Source organism: Misgurnus anguillicaudatus, chromosome 25, assembly GCF_027580225.2.
Source record: "Misgurnus anguillicaudatus chromosome 25, ASM2758022v2, whole genome shotgun sequence".
NCBI classification, from domain to species: domain Eukaryota; kingdom Metazoa; phylum Chordata; class Actinopteri; order Cypriniformes; family Cobitidae; genus Misgurnus; species Misgurnus anguillicaudatus.
Window position 1 is genome coordinate 1,716,349 of NC_073361.2, and position 13,770 is coordinate 1,730,118.

The 13,770-nt window shown below is 36.4% G+C and overlaps 2 protein-coding genes across 2 annotated transcripts in view; one reads left to right on the top strand and one right to left on the bottom strand.

The window, feature by feature from the left end:
• cavin1b (caveolae associated protein 1b) overlaps window positions 1–4,509 on the top strand; it is a 20,319-nt gene extending 15,810 nt beyond the window's left edge. Inside the window, exon 2 of the mRNA XM_073864085.1 lies at window positions 1,397–4,509. Within this exon, the coding sequence (XP_073720186.1) occupies window positions 1,397–2,257 (861 nt within the window). The 3' untranslated portion in view covers window positions 2,258–4,509. The remainder of the gene's footprint in view (window positions 1–1,396) is intronic.
• Window positions 3,965–12,962, bottom strand: syt5b (synaptotagmin Vb). Its single transcript, XM_073864086.1, has 9 exons — window positions 12,661–12,962; window positions 11,139–11,297; window positions 7,549–7,731; window positions 7,381–7,472; window positions 6,708–6,875; window positions 6,159–6,326; window positions 5,912–6,026; window positions 5,579–5,712; window positions 3,965–5,313 (listed from the first exon to the last, which is right to left on the bottom strand). The coding sequence occupies exons 2-9, from the start codon at window positions 11,290–11,292 to the stop codon at window positions 5,104–5,106; spliced, it is 1,224 nt and encodes a 407-aa protein (XP_073720187.1). The 5' UTR covers window positions 11,293–11,297; window positions 12,661–12,962; the 3' UTR covers window positions 3,965–5,103.
• Between the last annotated feature and the right edge of the window lie 808 nt (window positions 12,963–13,770).

The following is a 13,770-nucleotide window of genomic DNA, read 5'->3' on the forward strand; positions in this document are numbered from 1 at the left end:
GTTAGATTCGTCTGCAAATATTGGTAGACCCTAAATATGGGTTAAACCGCAATGATTCATTATCACAGTAATGGAAAATCCCTCCTCCTCAAACTCTAACAAGTCCAAGCATTGTGCAGTAGGAACAGAGTGAACTGTAGGTCCGGGGGGCTTCCCTGTGTGGAATGTAGAGAATGAGGGTCGGGCAGGACGCTGGGTGGGAAACAGGTTGGAAGGGAAGGGCGATGAAAGAATGGAAAAAACAAAAGAAAGAAAACAAACTGAGTGCTGTTGAGGAACAGAGGAACAGCTCTGACTCTCTTGCATGTTCTTCAGGTGGCAAACTCTTTTTTTTAATAGTAATTTATTTTATTTAATGAATAGTATTTATTTTTAAAATGTTATTAAAGAGCATTCTAAATACATTTAAATGTTTTATTTTATAGTCGAAATATGAATTAATGTAAACTTTAATACTGTACATTAAAATATAACAATGCATTCAGAATATGAGCATACATGATGCTTTTTTATCATATGTGCTCATATTCTGAGATATATTTGGATAACAGTTTTACTGATTATTTAGATTTATGTTAACTACCTTTGTTCTACAGACCATATTTTGGTGTATATTATATTTTTCTAAAAAATAATAAATAAAAGAAATGATTAGATGATTTTATCTCCTAATAGGATGTGGTGATTTTGTGGAATTTGTGAAGTATTTTGTGGTATGTTAACAGATAGGTAGCAGGAATAAAATATATAGCCTTAGGACATAATCTCTGGAACTGTACTAAAATAGAAATCACATAAATCTACATAGACAATAATGATGAAATGTTTATTTTAAATCAAAATCAAAACAGGGGTGTGGACCGACACCCTTTTAGTAGAATGACCCCTATACCTTCATGTACAAGTTAGTAGAAATGCTGTTAGTGGCCTTATATTTAAATTAAAAGCATTCTGTTGTAATGATCATGTTGAAAACTCAGCATGTGGGTGTACATTTGTTGATGTGTCTAAGGTCACCACCTTCAACGGCACGGATGCCGAACAATAGAGCTATTAAATAAGCTAAATAAAGACAGGACATTAATTGTTTTATATTTTGCCTGCTGGTTGTATGCTCTGTTACATGCTTTTGGCAAAAGAGCTTTATGAATTTCTCCCTGCCCATGGGAAGATACAATTGTGTGAGTAGTACTTGCCTATTCAAAATTCACAAACACAATCCTAAAGTGTTGTGGATGATTGCTAGAAGTGAAAAAAAGCATCAAATTAGCCACTTGGTTGTTAGCTGACAGCTATGCTCTGTGACATAATAGTATCTTTTACGACCATTGATTTATGTGTGTACCTTCATTTCTATGACTTACATGATTATTTTGGTGACTCTCCACAGGATGAGGTGAAAATACCTTCAAAAGTGAATGTAGCCAAGTCTATGAAGTTTCCAGAGCACGTAGAGGGAGAGGGGGAGCTGGAAGGCAAAGCAGCCGCAGAAGAAGCAGGAGAGGACAAAGAGAAAGTCAATTTGGACCTGTCCTCTGATGAAGAAGAGGCAGAGATCGAGGAGACCATTGAGGAGACACGAGCAGAACGCATCAAACGTAGCAGCCTACAACGCGTCCAAACCATCAAAACCGCTTTCTCCAGGGACAAGATGGAGAAAACCAAACAAAAGACCAAGGAGAACTATGAGAAGACCAAGCAGAAGACCAAAGAAAACTTGGAAAAGACCCGTATGAAGACCAAAGAGAATTTGGAAAAAACCAAGCAGAAAACCAAGGAGAACCTCGAGAAGACCAAACAGAAGACCAGAGAGAATCTGGAGAAAACACGTCACAACATAGAGAAAAAGATGGGCAAACTCAGCACTCGCATGGCAGTGAATCCGGAGCGCAAAAAAAAGCTTGAGTCCTCGCAGAAGAGGGTGGTAAAGTCTTTCACTCCAGACCACATCATCTACGCCCGCTCCAAGACGGCCGTCTACAAGGTCCCACCCTTCACCTTTCACGTGAAGAAGATCCGCGAGGGAGAAGTGGAAATTCAAGGAACCGAAATGGTGGAGGTTGGTGGGGATGCAGAGGAGGTGGAGAACGCAGTGATGGAGGGAGAAGATGAAGAGATGGAGATGGAAGGTGGAGAGATGGAGGAGGATGACGACGAGGCAACAGAGGAAAGCCATGAGATGCGGGCACTGCTTAAGAGGGGAGAAGACTCTGATCTGGTGTTGGTGGAACACGACCACGATAGAGACAGCGATTAGAGAAAACATTGTCTGCATGTGTATCTGTGCTTTAGGGTGCTTACACACTAGAGAAAGCTCTGATGGAACATTTTATTTATAAAAAGCATGAGATCTGGTCTGAGGACTGGTTCAGTTTAAAATCAAATAGGATAACAGCGAATTGGATATCCAAAAAACTGAACCTGTCTCTCTGTGATTCTCAATGGTCAATAGATGTGTAGATCTGAGTTTGTTATAACAAACGTTAAAAGTGAAGTGTTTCATTTTTCAGCTATTTTTAGTGTCACCAAATGAAATTTTTAAAATCAGTTTGGTTGGAAAGGTTGAGTCAGTGTTGGTGGAGATGTTCAAACAAACAATACACTGTCTTGGGCTAATTCACCTATGAATTTTAGCCTATATAGTCATCTTAGCATATTAAGCAGGGATGGGAGAAAATATTTCAACATTGAATAATCACACACTTCATCTTTAACATTTTGTCAACTTTAAATTGCATATTGGTGCATCACTTTTGCAGTCCCCTGGGTTTTTCCTGTTTCCATTTCATTCCCACTTAAATCATTAGATACTCTAGTGTGTAGGTGCCTTAAATGTGTATGCTGAAGATATAAAATGTTGACATGAACGTGTCTGTTTGTGTGTGACAGAACATGTGTGTGAATTTCCATCTTTTCTGGCAAAATTTAAGATGACTCCATTCAGTTAAAGGAACAGTATGTAAGAAATGTATATCAATGAATCATAAAATGGCCCTGATGTGTCACTAGACATTAAAAAATAATTTTCATTTCAAATACTTATATCACTGACAACAGTGGTCTGGCCAGGATATTGTCATTTAAAAAGTGGAGTTGCAGCCCTCAACTGATGTTTATGTTGTCATTTTGTGTATTGGCCACCAGTTGTGTGATTGCAGTACCAGTTTTGGCCACAATCCTACATACTGTTCCTTTAATGTCTATTGGGTTGAGATTTACCTTGCAACAGTGAAAAAAAATGGTTGGTCAACCTAAAAAAAAATAAGTTACCTGGTTGCCTTAGTTATTTCAACTCAAAAACACTAGTTTTGTTTAATTTTACACATATTTTTGGAGTCAACAAATATTTTAGTCAAGTCAAATCTATTCAAAATTGTAAGGCAACCAGTTACGTAACTTTTTACAAGTTGAACCAACAAATATTTTTTTACAGTGTAGTCCAAGTAACTTACTTATGTAAATGTTTGCTTGTAGTCATCCCCTATGGTGACAAGTATGTATGTTGACCAATAAGATGAAAAACAGGGCCGATGATCAATGTGATCATTATTGTGCTAGCTGGCCCAAATAAAGAGATGATTTTCCATATATAAATATGAGAAAGCTTGATGAAATTCATTTCATAATTTTAGATTGTTCTGTTATGCAAAAAGATTCTTTCTCTTTATTTACATTATAAAGATACACAAGAGTCACATATAAAGCTAAAGAGTCACTTCACTTATCGTAGACAGTGGAGATAAAAGAACCTGAAATCCTGCTTTTAAGTGATCATTTTTATATATATCTTTTATATATCCTATGGTTTAATGAATAATGTTGAATTATTTTAAAACAGGCTGTCACTGTCAAACATTTACACTGAATGCTTTTATTTGTTCTCAATGTAACAAACTACACAAATGGTGAAGAATCTAAGGTTTTACATCTTCGAAGGAAATTGAAAACTTGTTTTATACTCATAATTTGCAAAATTTACAAATAAAGAAGGAAATTATTCTCATAAATTACAGGAAAGCAATGCAGGCTTGCAGAAAGTTCAACAAAAGGAAACAAAGCTCTTAACCCAACTACTGTTTGTGTAACATTTGTACGTCCCCTAGTGGATGTGTGTGGTAGTGTTGTAATGGACCAATGACTGGTGAGCTATTGCCCTGTCAGCTATAGAATAAAAACACATAAGAAACAAAATAAATATGAATTGCATGAGAGCTATTGCCAAAAGAAACTCCTGATCTTGACTTAAATATATATAATTCACTGCTATTACATACTGTAGAGCACAAACATTCATCCAAGGTTTCTGAAATGCTTTCTCTTCATTGCTCAGATTGTATTATTTTAGTCATTGCTTCATAGACTTGTAAAGGTTCTACTTCACTATAAAAATCTTACCTTTGTTATTTGATATACTTTTGCTTGTGTAGCTGAAGCATACGAATACTTCTCTTGTAATGTCACATTTCTTAACCACTAATGTGTTAATAAACCATTCTGCTTCACACTTAATGAGTGACAACTACATTTTTTGGACACACATGGATATAACTTTTCTTCATATTAAGGTTTGTCTTAACAAATAAAATTAAATAATTTTTACAGGGAAATAATTAACATTTTTATTTTGAAAAGTATTTTCTTTTGTACAGTCAAAATGTCTTTTTCTTCATTTCTACTGTTATTGAATTTCTTGTGCTAATGTTACAGTACAAAAAACTATCTGATATGTTACCTTTCTATAGCATATTGTGCTATAATGAGTCCAGGAAAAAGAAAAAATGCCATCATCTGGTTTATATGTGTTGCTACTTCAAACACAGGGTAATTTCGACATTGGAAGAAAAAGTGAAACTAAATTCCCTCCAAACATAAAACACATGCACTTACTCAAAGAAATATCTTTACACATAAACATAAAACTACTTTGGAAATAAGATATAAACTATTAAAATGAAACACAAAGACCATCAATCATGGTAATTTAGCTGATATACAGTACACAATGTTTATCAGTGCCAATCCTTTAAAGTTAGACAGTGAGTGGATGTTTTATTGTCAGCTCTGAATATAGGGAATATGCGCTACTTGTCATCATGGCAATGGTTAGCGATGTGGTGCCTTTAGAGCATGATCCACCTCTTCTTCTGTCTGGAGAACGTGCCACTGGGCTACTGGACGCCTGGGATTGGCCAGCATTTCTGACCAGTGGCGTAAGCCAACACCTGTGGCACCGTAACCAATTAAGGTTTTGCCAATGGGGTCATTGCTGCCCAGCTTGTCATAGTCATATACAGTGATGAGAAGTTGGACTTTCTGAATTGGGACAAGAAAAATATCATTTATTACATTTATTTTGGTGCTCAATAAAGCTCTCATTTGTGCATATTGAATTGTTAGAAACAAGACTGGGTTACACTTTATTTTACTTGCACTTACTATAGTAATAAGATTAAATTATGCATAACTACATGCAACTAATGTTGTTGATTAATATCAGTACTTACTGTAAATGTAACACTGTAAGGTTTTAAGGGCACCTTAAAATAAAGTGTAGCCCAAGACAAATTGCATGAATCACCTGAATCTGTTCAAATGGGACCTCAAAGCTAAAGCTCTCATTGAAGTAAGGGTTTAATGTGTTCTTCTTAACTGTAGTTTTCTTCTTCTTTAAACGCTTTCCATTATGCTGTAATACAATCTTCACATAGGGATCTGATAGGGGTATCAGAATTATTCAAGAAATGGAAAATTATTACATTGTTACATTAAACTGCTACTATTAGCAAGAGTAACTAACTAAATTAATGAACTATGCTATAATTGTTAAATTGAATCTGTTACTGTTAGAAAACATAATAAATGATTATGAACAAAGGTGCTTGTCTGTTGAATTTTTTCTCATGGATTGTACCTGATAAACCTCCGACATCCATTTTCTTAAGATTTTTGGCCTCCATTATGTTGACTGTGAGTTTGCCAGCAGTGGGCACATAACGCAAAGAAATACACACATCACCAAGTTTCTCCTGGCAAAGAAAATTTAAAAATACAAAAAGAACAAGGTTGGGAAGAAATGGGAATGGAAAATTGTATTACCGATGCTGGACAAATGAAACAAAATATGTTTAAAAAATATATAGACAAGACTCAAGACTGACCTCCTCCTTTTCTCCATTTTCAAGATCTCTCCATTCGTGAAGCGGCTGTGCGAGATCCACGCTGTTCATGGGGATCTTTATCTGGCCAATCACATCGTGTTTACCAAACCGGTCAAAATCAAACACCTGGAGCACTAGAGTTTTACCACCCAGTTCAGCATAAGGAATCTATTACACCCAACATATAAATGACAAGACAACTGAGTTAAAGATGACATACATAATGCAGTTTTGCAGTGTTGTACTGACTATAAACATTGCTCTGAGATGTCTTAAACAGGTTAGGGTGGCATACTTAACATAAATAAACAAAGCCATTTTAAATACTTACATACAGGTGATTAAAACAATTTCTTTCAAAAATGTCAATATTTATTAACCCTCATGTTGTTTTCACACACCCCCCCCCCAAAAAAAAGAGGAAAAATCTGCTAATCTTGAAACTTGAAAAATGTCAGCGAAACTATCATAAAATTAGTCATATTTAATATTTTGATGCCATATAAACACTATTATATAAATTAAAATATAAATATGTGATTAAGAAACCTTGAAAATAAAAGTCTCGTTGAACACAGGGCAGAGGTTTTTGCGCTGGACTTTGGTCTCAAACTTCTTCTTCTTGTCAGGGAGCAGATAAACTTTCACATATGGATCAGATGTGCCACCAATGTCCATAGCAGCAAGATCTTGGGCCTGCAGAACTCCAACTATCAGCTGTTAACCAAACAACATACAAAGCATATGTGTTTTTATATAAAGACTATTTGGATACACATAAATATTAATAACTAGTTTCATTGCATGGCTAAATGCAATATTGGAATATCATCCCTTACGAAAATTAACCATGGTTTTACTACAGTCAAAACCAAAAAACATGGTTACCCTAGTAAAACCATGGTTATCACAAAATTACAATGGTTTTGTGTAATGATCTGAAATGGTTTAATTGACCATTATAACATGTAACAGATTTGATTTGACCCATTCTCATGAAGTGTGTATAAATAGCACAGTGTGAAAAGTGGTGTTTGTTAGATTTGGGATTTGCTTTAGGATGTCATTTAATATATAGGTTTCTCCATGTTTTTGTCTTTTTTTAAAACTATGGTCACTTGGAGTTGGGTTTCGAATTGGGTTAGGATGTCATTTTATGTAACAAAAAATTGTTCTAACCCCAAACAAGTATACTGTATATATAAACACATCATGGACATGCCTGAGCATCAGTGAAGTTGTAATCCAAAGAGAATTCCAGTTTTCCAAAGTTCTCTTGATGCTCTTTTTCCTCTGCTCCCTCTTTTTTCTCTCCTTCCTCCTGCAAAGATACATGTGGTTTACAGACATATGTAATATATAAAGAAACTTCAAAATTTGTTATTGTGACCTTCCTCCTTTCGTTCTCCCTCAACTTCTCCTATTGTCCCTTCTGTTCTTCTTCTCCCTGCTCTCTTCCTCTCCCGATCTTTCTTGGATTTCTTCTTCTTGCCAAAGCATTTCCTGAACATGCAGTATGTAAAGCAAACCACGAGGGCTAGAACGACCAGCACTATGGCACTTACGGCCCACACTGGCATATAGAGAGTAAAGAGCTGGTCATGAACTCCTTTTTAACAAATACACAAAACAGAGGCAATACTCACTTAAAGAAGATATTTTGATAAATGATGATTAACACACAGTTGACTTTCATAGTAGGAAAAACAAATACTATGAAAGTCAACGAGTACTGTCAACTGTGTACTTAACATAATTTATCAAAATATCTTATTTTATATTTAACAGAATAAAGAAACTCATAAAGGTTTAGAACAACATGAGGTTGAAATAATGATGACAGAATTTTTTATTTTTGGATGAACTATCCCATTAATTAGTACATAGAGCGTACATCGCCATAGATCTACAAGTGCTCTGAAGTAATCGCAAATATAGATATAGATAATAAAGGCTAGGGGCCCTATCATGCACCCAGCGCAATTGACTTTGTCAGTGACGCATGCAACATTTGTATTTTGCACCGGCGCACAGCGGGTTTTTTCCTCCACAGATGCACGTCGGCAAACTAGGGAATGAATTTGCGCTCCCTGGGCGGTTCAGCGCAAAAAAGGAGGCGTGTTCCGGCGCAAACCATCCCTGATGCTATTTTGCAGTTTCAAAAAACAATTGCGCCACTGACCAAAAAAAACTAGTCTAAAGTCAGTGGCGCGTTGCGCGTGGTAGTTTTTATTTTTTGTGTGGCTGCGTTATTTTCATAAGTTTGTTGTGTGGCTGTATTACGTTTATTTTATGTAAATAATAATTAAAATGTTTTCATAAGAAACCTTAATGTATGTGAACTTGATTTGTAAGTGTACTTTGGGGTTGGACCTTGCTTGCGTTTCTTGGCTTTCAGCGGTGAGGGTGGACGCAGCGATGTCCTCTGCTGGCGTCAGGTCATGTGTAGAGGCAGATCCACCTCCCGTTACACAGCGTGCCCGATTTATGCTGGCAAGCTTGGGATTCCCCCGTCTCCTGACATCATTGTCGCGCGTGCGGTGCAACGGCCTGGGGAATGCCAGCTGATGAGATAATTGCGGGTATTTCTTCTCACGCCTGTTCAACCGACGCTGATTTGGGCGGGTTTCTCCCATCCCCATACAAAACAACTTCTCTGTCTTTGACTGCTCTTACAAGAACGCTGGTCTCCTCGGCTGTGAACCGCTCCTGGCGTGCGCCTGGTAAATCCGTCATAACAATAGCAACCCGCCATTAAACTTTAGCCCTTGCATTTAAAGGGAATGTTGGATAGCGTTCTGATTGGTTTATTTAATGTTACGCCCAAACCACACCTATGAATAATGAACCTACTTCAGAGCAACCCCTTATTGATTTGCGCCTGGCACAAGATTATTTCTCCCGCCGGGAAAATAGCAACAGCGCACAAGATCCACTCACAAAGTCACTTGCGCTTTGCGCTTCGCACTTGCGTTTCAGATCGTTAAAATAGGGCCCTAGATGTCTTAAGGTGGAGTCTCTAACGTCGACCACCATTGGCCAGCAGCATGGACGAGACATCTAGCCTTTATTATCTATATCTATAATCCCCAAGTACATCGAAGGTAACAGAGTGATCAGGTCACCTGCTGGACAACAGGGAAATTGCAATTGTATTGATTTAATAATAGTAATTTTATTATTATTATTAATTCATTATTTTATTATCTAATAATGAATAAATAAGATGATCCAATAACCAATGGTTATGCATAATATAAATATGCACAGAACAGTGTATAAAATAGTGCTGGTAAAATAGCACTAAAAAAAATGTACAGTAAACATTTTGGGCCCTATCTTGCACCCAGCGCAATTGACTTTGTCAGTGATGCATGGATCATTTCGTATTTTGCACCGGCGCACAGCGGGTTTTTCCCTCCATAGATGCACGTCGGCAAACTAGGGAATGAACTTGCGCTCCTTGTGTGGTTCAGCTCAAAAAAGGAGGCGTGTTCCGGCGCAAACCATCTCTTATGCTATTTTGCAGTTTCAAAAAACAATTGCGCTACTAACAAAAAAAAAACTAGTCTAAAGTCAGTGACGCGTTGCGCGTGGTTCATTATGCTATTTTAAGGGTGCATGCTTGACCATAATGTATAGCGTGCACAACGCGCATTGCTTATCTAATCTACACAGATGCAACAGTTATTTTTGCAAATCATAAATTGTTACAATAAAAAAATATTAATACATAAGATAAGGGAAATCATTAAATCATAAATTGTTACAATAAAAAATATTAACACATGAGATAAGGGAAATCATAGTGGTGAGCATTGCGGTGATAGTTTTTATTTATTTTGTGTGGCAGCGTTAAACAATTATCATGTTGTATGGCTGTATTACGTTTATTTTATCTAAATAATCTTTAAAATGTTTTCATAAGAAACCTTAATTAATGTATGTGAACTTGATTTGTAAGTGTACTTTGGGGTTGGACCTTGCTTGCTTTTCTTGGGTCCGATTTCAAAGCCCCCAAACCCTTTCAGCGGTGAGGGTGGACGCAGCGATGTCCTCCTGTGTGCCCGGCGGGCCCGATTTATGCTGGCAAGCTTGGGATCCCCCCGTCTCCTGACATCGTAGTGCTTGGCGCAGCTGATGAGACAATTGTGTCTATTTCCTCTCACGCCTGTTTAACCGACGCTGATTTGGGCGGGTTTCTCCTATCCCCATACAAAACAACTTCTCTCTCTTTGACTGCTCTTACAAGAACGTCGGTCTCCTCGGCTGTGAACCGCTCCTGGCGTGCGCCTGGTAAATCCGTCATAATAATAGCAACCCGCCATGGATCTTGCGCCCTTGCGTTTAAATGGAATGTTGGATAGCATTTTGATTGGTTTATTTGATGTTACGCCCAAACCACACCTATGAATAATGAACCTACTTCAGACCAACCCCTTATTGATTTGCGCCTGGCACAAGACTCATTTCTCCCGCCGGGAAAATAGCAACAGCACCCAAGATCCGCCCACAAAGTTACTTGCGCTTTGCGCTTCGCACTTGCGTTTCAGATCGTTAAAATAGGGCCCTTTGTCTGCACCTATAGAAATTCATTTTCATACATAAACTGTTCCCTAACTGCAAAAGACATTGCACAATAGGATTAGTCTTAATTATGAAAAAAAAGGATTTTACATTGCCCGAGAAATTAATAAAACATATAATTAGTTGTTAGTCATTAATATTGCCACCTGCACACCAGGTGAACACAATTACACTAAATGCATGTGCTACAATTACAAGTCATTCTATAAAGACTAACTTGTGATCCATGTGATCATGTTAAGTGCATTTTGGGGAAATCTTTGAGGAACTAACTATCTGATAAACCTGTTTATAAAATGCACAGGTCAATACAATATAAGGCAACACATTACAGTTTTTCTTCACACTATCCCCCCATGATTTTATGCTAATGTAGAGCTGGCAAGTACTCACTATGAAGATGTTTCAGCTCATTCATAAACTTGTTCTTCATGTTTTCATAATCATGATGGGTTGGTGGATGAGAGGGATGGGACTCATGTTCTGTTTTTGGTTCTGCGGTTTCAGCAGTCCTCCGAACACGGACACCCATACTCACAAACCTCATAACAACTGTGTGTCAAGAATCAAAAGGCATTAACTGAAAATACAAAAAAAAAAAACATACAAGGATAAGAACGTTTTCTTTATATTTTCATTATTGTGATATTTAAACTGTAAATTATTCAAATGCCATGGTAGTATTTTGCCTTTTCAAGTTGTCTTTTTAAATAATTGCTAAATGAAATTATTTAAAGTTACTTTGGAAACATATAAGCAGAAGGGAAGAATACATCTTGCCACATTTGTGCCAGCTGAGATCATGGACAAAATCACATTTACACATTGCTAATAATTCTAAATAATTAGGTAAGGTACACATAATATTGGGTCTATGCACATTCCTATGTAAAAGATGACCACTGATATGTTTTGTTTACAGCTTAACATCCAAATAATAATAATAATTCATATTTCTGATCTGAGTTTAAAAACACTTTCACTGTTATAACCTGTAGACTGATTGAGTCATTTTGAGTTATAAAGTAATACATTATTATTCAACAAATTTGAATAGATAATGTAGATGTTACCACATGAAGTAAGCTACATTATGTTAACAAAAATTGTTTAAAGTGTATTGCATAAAAATTTGTGCATGTGTGTTTGTGTGTGCATGTAGCCTGTAGCTTGCTGACAAACATGGCTCTCTGTAATCCATGATGTATTTACCCTTGCCATACCATTACCCCCATCCCCAAGATTATAACAAGATTAAAATGAATGGAAAACACCAGAACAAAAGCTTAGGCAAGCAAGACCTATTTAAGCAATGGAAGCTTTCTTTCTTTGCATTGATTTATAAAAAAAAATAATGTTCAATTTAAAATGTTTACGTATGTACAAGTTTGTATAAATAGAGTATAAGCCTAAACTAATCAAGACATAACAAATCGCCGCCTTATAATTATAAGCTTTTATCTGCATTTTGAGTAGTTTTGAGATATTGAGCTTTAACGTTTTTTGCATTCCATTCAACTTTGTAATTAAAATCTTTTTAATTTTTAAATAAAAAGTCATTTTTTTGACAAAACCTTATTATTCTGGCTAAATGTACACTACTTGTAAAAGTCCTTATAAAATCTCTGTCAAATTCAGCAAAGATTTACATGGAGGAGACTTGTTTACATAGAAACGGGGACACTTAATACATCTTGCTGAGGACATTATTGCCCATGCTATTCAGCAACAGGTGACGTACAAGATTTCTGCATTTACACTGACTATCTTCACATATTAAACAAAACTGAAATAATTTGTCTTAAAAATATTGCCATTTTCGACTTATTTCAATGCACTCAAAGTGGACTTATGTAGGACAATGCTATAAGAATAAATCATACTTGAATGTGGAAAAGATAAACAACACACTTACCTGGGTTATAGTTATGTTCTGGTTAGGGCTCCAAGTTAACAGTAAGACGATGTCTACGTTTGTTTTCCTCTAGTAGTACTTTCACATGTTGACGTGCGTATCTGTGTCTATATTCTGATACGTGTAGTGCTGCTGGTTTAACCCCCTCCCCATCAGCTTTAAGATCAAGTGCTTTCAAATCATTAAAGCACCACTAATCTCTCTCCCCCTCCCCATCACATCTGTTACTGCAGTTATAGAAATGTGTCTCTATAAATTCTGCAGTCATATAAACTAGGTCTGTGTTTGCTTTTTGGACGACACGACCATCTACGTTTGCCCCTGAATGCTTTAATCTATGAGCTCATTTCCTTTTACCAGCTCTTATTTATGTACAGACCACAGAGCATCAACAGCCCTCTAATCCACATAAAACATCGTGCTCGACATTACCGTTCCATCTGGGACACGTTGTGGATAAAAATAGCCTTTCTGTCCTGTTAATCTGTTTGATAACGGATTACATTTGCAATTTTTTATCAATAAAATGAAAACAATCATAGCTAAGCATGTTTGACCTTAATAAAAAGATTACTTTAGAGTCTTTCTTTTATGTTTATTTAAAGACATACTTCACAGGAAATAAAACATTTTACTCACCTTCATGCCATCTCAGGTGTATATGACTTTTCAACTGAACACAATAAGAGTTATTAAATAATATCCTGGCTCTTCCTGGCTTTGTAATGCCATTGAAATGCTCATCCAAAAAGCACATCCATGTATCATAAGTAACATACTCTATATGTCTTGTGAAATGATGCATTGTAAGAGAATATGAATAATATTTTAATCCTATGCATCAAAGGTAATGTAAATACAATGAAGTAAGTTTAGTATGATGACATATTTCTGCCTCATAAATAAGGTTATTGTGTCTTCTGACTAGTTGTTAAATGTCTATTTCATCACAGGACATGTATGAAACAATATGATTTAAAGGTACCAACATATTTCAAGAATGTGCAGTGAATGTGCCGCCATATTAAATGTACTTTACTCATGTACTGTATGGGGTGGTTTCCCGGACAGGATTTGACTAGTCCTAGACTAAAATAAATGTAAGAGCTG